Below are 5922 nucleotides of genomic sequence, written 5' to 3'. Positions count from 1 at the left end.
ACTCATACCCAGAAGAAAAAAAAATCACCCAGCTTTGCTTGGATTATTATTAAAATGTTTGTCTGGGTCAGAGCGCCCTGTACCTTCTCAGCCACACATTACTGTGATCTGATGCACTGTTTCAGCTTGTAGGGTCCGTCAAGATCATACAAATAAAAGGAAAACATTTCCCTGTATGCTCTCTCATGTCTTCACAAAGCTCCCCATGCAACAGCTACAGTATCTATAAACAGCTTGCCTAGAGCTCCACCCTGTGGTGAGAAATAGGTAATGCACAGAAGAGTTTGTCGTGCTTCAGTGAGCTTTAAAAGTTATAGTCAGGCCTAGACAAACAAATAAAGTCAAGAGGCCTGTTACAGTATCACATTAGTTTATTAACTGTTACAGAGATTAACTGTGTTTGTTGGAAGGCTCTGTTTTACTAACACACTGGAGACCAAACATGACAGCATCTTACGATATACACTGACAGAAGTCAGTGAATTCTACCAACAAAAATACATTTTTAAATCAGAAAAAAAAAATTATAGTGTCTCAGTAGATTTAAATGATGAACACTGTAATTTACAGAGCTTCTTATACATCCTCTCCATAGTGCCAATGAAGGTTTGACTTCAGACAATAGTAGACATAGTAAAATCACGGGCAGGTGGTATCACCTTCAACCTACAAACAACCTTTCTGGTAAGAAAACAGTACAGGATTTGTGATGACATTGTCTAATATGTGCAATATTTACCATAGTTGAAGCATGCGAGTTAATACAATACTATTGTCTGCAGAAAAGGGTGTTGACAAGGATATATAAGCTAAAAGCGCAGAGGTGTGTGCTGCACAACTGGTTATCGTTCAGATTGTTCTCAGTTATGATTTCTGATTCTGCTCATCGACGTTATTCAACGTCTACTGTTTTTATACCCTCGATGCTGTTTTTATTCATGTGTAACCACTCGCTGTCATCTCTGAACAAAAAACTGCACTTTTCTACATAAATTAAATACCACCGTTTTACAAAAGAATCCACAGCTAATAGATTTAATAAGACAAAACATACTGTAAGTGCAGAAACAGAGGCCAGGTTAGTTATTGGCATTTAAGAAAATACTGTATGTACAACTGTGATAAATTCTGTCACATTCCAGCAACAGCAAATAGTTGTAAACAAAAAACAGTTTTTAATAAGTAATATGTGTATATATAATGTTCTGTTGTCTATAAGTAACCTCACACTAATAGTGCTTTCTACTGATAGATTATATAGTGTTTAAGCCGAAGAGGATGATGGTGATGATGGTAAAATACACTATAACGTCATGTTTTTGGTACTGCTTTTAGCAACATTAAAACAAAAGAAAAACATTAAGTTAAACTTGATGCACTTAAGTTAGTCTGCGGTCAGCCATGTTTTATACAGTTTAATAAACTGGGCTATCATGTAATCACTGTATGTTCTGCAATGTATCTGATGATGCAACTTAAGCTAATAAAAAACTCTGAAACAACTGTATGCTATGTATTCTTAAATTGTTCTTACACATCAATAAGCAGAATCAGAAATCATTTGTAAATTAAATGAATCCCACAGTTTAGTTCAAAGAATCCAACACTAGGACTATTTGATGGTAAACGGAGCATTCGTGTTCAGGGAGCGAGCGGTCCGAGCCGCAGCTCTACGTGGTGTGTGAGCCAAATGGCCTCCGTGGTGGTTTCGGTTCCCTCCTCGCTCGGCCTGACGGGAGCTGCGAGGTTGCGGAAGTCGTGCCGGATCTTAAATGAAACAGCGACATCCGCATCCTCTTCTTTCTGAGGGATCACTTTGATGAAGAACCCAATCTTGTTGGATTTCCTGAAGGCAACAACACTGCGGAAAAGTCAGAGGGATCAGGTTAAGAGTTACCTCACGCTATTAATTCTTTGTGCGTTTGAGCGTGAGTGTTAGTGTAAGAGTGTGCGAGTGCTAGTGCGAGAGCGAGAGAGAGTGTAAGCTTACTCTGGGTCATCCTGGAAGTCCTGAGGTTCAGCCAGTTCATCATACTCAGCAGCAGCATCCTTTCCTGCCAAGACCAGCTCCTTTGTGGGTACTATAACCTAAAAAAATAAAAAAAAAGTTCAGACTTTCAGTGACTTTCAGACTACTGCATGAATCAACCTACATTTGAAATGTCACATGCAACAAAATCAACTGAAAAACAAATCAAAACGTGCTTGGCTTATTGTTACTTCACTTATGTTTGACCTTCACTGTACGGATGTTGATGCAGAGTTAGAGACTAAAAGGTTGTTTTCACATTCATCTGCTGAAGGAGGAATGTTTTTATGTTTTACCTTAAATCCGAGTTCAAGACATGCAAGTACAAGCATAGTTTTCACAACTAACTCTAATATGCAACTTATACAAGGGTGATGTGGGAACTAGAAGCCTACAGTGGACATACATTGAGAATAGGACGTAAGAGACATAATGTATCCAGTAGTTAAACTTTGGAAGTGGAAGTGTTTGGAACAATATTAGCTTATCCAGAGATTCTGGAGTTTTTTCCAATGATAGAGAAGTAGTATATGTAGTTCACACATTTTAACAATACAATATAACTGTCTGTGAAGCAAAAAATATCAGACACAAATTAATATTCTAATATTTTCATATGTCTGGACAGGAAATGGTGTGCAAAAAAGATCAAAATAATTAACTATTAAAATGGCTTTCGGTAATTTGCACAAACATGAAATAAATATTAGTTTACGGTTATAATAAATGACGGCTTTAGTCTGATCTTTTGAACCTCTCTGACAAAGGCTTGTGGCTCTATCGAGGACCACTGATTCATGCTGCTCCTTTTGAAGGTCTACCAAAATCCAATTTGAATTCAACTTATTCATGTTGCTGCTCAGAAAACAAGTCATATTTGTGTCATGTGTGAGGGACGAAAAGGAACCTGGATCACATTTACGCATGAAATGAATATACTTTACCCTCAGCAAACTGAACACAATGTTTAGATAAAACAGATAATACATATGTAAGAAGTAAGCGAAGCCATCCTTGAAAAGAGCTGGTCGATGAAATCAACCGAGCATGGCTCGCTGTGGTTAGCTCTGGCCTCCAGGTGTTTGAATATCAGATCAAGAAGAAATGACAGTACTGCACACCCTGTTTGGCTTTAATGTGAATGGAAATGGGTCATGAAGATGCTCTGTTTTGGCCAGGAGCTCTTCCTTACCCAGTCTGGCCCATGACTTCATCACTAAAGAGGCCAAGACAAACAGCCTGTAGTCACAGAGAGCCTCACAGCAGCTGCTGGCAACAGGCAGCTCAGCAGACCATTTACCACAGGAACACGGCACTCTTAGCTGTGCATGTGACAGCTGACAGATGGAGGTAAAAATGGGGCACAAACGCTCTGCATATGAGATGATGACAGGGCTATAAGGAACAGGCAGTATGAAGGAGCTGAACTCTCTGAAGCTGTCTGGCAAGACTGCAGAAATAATGTGCAATATTTAAGAATAGACAGGTGGTAAACAACTGCCACAAGCTGTGACTGTGCCCATTTCTTATATTCTCCATTTAAGCCACGATGGTCTTTACAGCGGGTTCACTGATGTTTTGGCCACCGTGTGGGGCAGAAGTAGTTCCAAACACTTAGTCCTGACAAATCCTCTGATCATCAGACAAATGTAAGTCCAATGTTCACTGGCCTTTAAGCTCAGTCTTAGTCTTCATTAACTCCAGAGAGAAAGTTGGGTGATAATTCTCTACGGTTTGTCATGAAAGACTCTTTTCACATAATCCTGAAACTTAAGATTCAGGATTTACATAACTAAATATTGATTATTTAAGCTTCAAGTCTCATTAAAAGCAAAGACAAAGAGGCATACAGCCTAAAGTCAATTAAAGGCAGGATTTACACCATCACAGTTTAAATCATAGTGTCAATGGTTGGTAGTAGTTGGGACGGTAATGAGCATTGATTATTTGTGCAATACCCACTAATTGATACTTTCTGTGACTACAGTTTATTTCAGCAATAAAGTATAGTTACGTACCTTGGCAGTGCTGTTGATGTCATCGGGATCTTCGTCCTCACAAGCAGCCAATGTCACATGGGTGATGTTCTCCACTGGGTTGGTCAGGGTCAGCAGCACTTGACTCTCCTTAATAGACAGGGATGGGAAAAAGACAAAAGTTGGAACCAAATTAGCCTTCAAAGCTGGTTGAGTTTACTTAGAAAAGCAATGCAGGGCAGCTCTGACCCTTTTTTGTAGTTAACAAACAGAGGGATTACTTTTACGTTAAGCTCGTGAACAGAATGAATACAATATGTTAAAGAATTATTTAACCAGAACCAGTGCACACACTGACCTTCATGTACCGGAGATTTGGAATGGACATAATTCTCACTTCAGGGATGTAACTCCTGTGGGAAGGAAGGCAGAAGGCCAATCAATAAACTGTAACACACGGACAGCATTCAACCACATTCATTAAAAGCTCAAAGTGGATCTCTGGTGATGGTACTAGCAAAAAAAGTCTGAGAACATCAGTATGCTCTTTGTAAAGTACAGATTACCCCCAAGACAGTCAATAGAAGAAATTGGGTTTATAATTCAGGACAGTTTTACATCTTGTATAAAATGTAAAGATTACTACATCTGTTCCAGCTACTTTGGCACAAACAATTTCCTGAACATGTGCTTATAATTACACTTGTCTAAAATTAACCTTTGGGATCTTAATCTTATTAAACCACACCAGTCTCTAGGATGATTTATATTTTCATTAATGAAAACTCATGTTTAGGACAGAATCTGATGACCAATACTCACACAGCCACCAGCTGTATTTTAAACTTGATTGAAGTGGGATTAAACTCTGGCTTACTCAGATTGTGCTCACATTTCTGGAGGAGGAAATGAAGAAAAGAAAATTATCTAAATGTGAACTACATAAAAACAACAGCCTTTGATTGATACGGTAGAGTATGAGCCTGAAGTCGTACTGACCCTGCAGCGCAGTGAGCGCTTCATCAGGAGGTGTTTGTGTCTGGGGTGGAGCTGAGACGCCCCTGCAGGCTGGAAGTCAGGCTGCAGAAGCCGCTGGCGCAGCGTGGTCACTGGGAGGACAACGAAAACTCACATTCAACTCTACCTCGATTAGAGAGACAAAAATGATCTGTATTGTTCAGTGAGGCTTAAACGTACTTACCCTCTGGTAAGCTAATGGGCCTGGTATAACAATCTTCAGGCAGTGGTTCCACTTCATCAAGGGCCTGGGCAGGCTCGATGGTGATCTCCTTCTGGTCCTCACCCTCTTTAAGGCTAGTAAAGTTACACCAATACGGCTATCAACAATCTGTTGTATCGCTTATCATGATTGCATTTAAAAAGGCCCACTGTGCAACATTTAGGAGGAGATTGTCCTGCATGCTTGGAAGGCTGAACTGTATTTAAATGGTTGCAAATTGCAACTTCACTGATAGATGCCACTGCGTCCTACACACTGGTGGAAACTGAAAGCTGACTACACTGTAAAGCATAGTGAGATGTTTTTACACCACTCAGACCACATACACATTACAACAAATTTCCTAACAGTTCAGTTGGTTTTATAAGTTTTAGGACATTAACTTTAGGCTTTAGACTTAATGTTTGTATTTTCTTGGTAGCCATTAGTTTCCAAACCTTGCAATCCACTAGGTATTTCAGTCCAGAAGCTATATTTTATTGTATTTTTTAAAGTTGCATGGTTATGCAGTTGGGATAAGAAACGTTCAAGAACTCCATGTTGGTGCCTTCAAGAACACTATAACACGGTTGGGCGATTGTTTTTTGGGGCAACTTTTGTCATGGTTTGGCAAATTTAATGGTGCCTCTGAAGAATAAGAGTTGCTCAGTGACAGACGTTCAGCGGCGCAGTACACA

General features: G+C 39.5%; 1 protein-coding gene across 1 annotated transcript in view; it reads right to left on the bottom strand.

Annotated features, from left to right (window-relative positions):
- Positions 1-353: 353 nt before the first annotated feature.
- The window catches only part of dctn4 (dynactin 4), a 10552-nt gene continuing 4983 nt past the window's right edge, over positions 354-5922 (bottom strand). The window contains exons 7-13 of the mRNA XM_035669237.1: positions 5207-5319; positions 5005-5114; positions 4828-4901; positions 4364-4418; positions 4048-4155; positions 1991-2088; positions 354-1861 (exon numbers count right to left, since the gene is read on the bottom strand). Coding sequence (XP_035525130.1) covers positions 1642-1861; positions 1991-2088; positions 4048-4155; positions 4364-4418; positions 4828-4901; positions 5005-5114; positions 5207-5319 — 778 coding nt within the window. The 3' untranslated portion in view covers positions 354-1641. The remainder of the gene's footprint in view (positions 1862-1990; positions 2089-4047; positions 4156-4363; positions 4419-4827; positions 4902-5004; positions 5115-5206; positions 5320-5922) is intronic.

The sequence above is a fragment of the Morone saxatilis genome, unplaced genomic scaffold, assembly GCF_004916995.1.
Source record: "Morone saxatilis isolate NCDOM2014 unplaced genomic scaffold, NCSU_SB_2.0 Contig22, whole genome shotgun sequence".
NCBI lineage: Eukaryota > Metazoa > Chordata > Actinopteri > Moronidae > Morone > Morone saxatilis.
The sequence above is the reverse complement of the archived record's forward strand: the minus strand, read 5'-3'. Positions and strand labels throughout refer to the sequence as shown.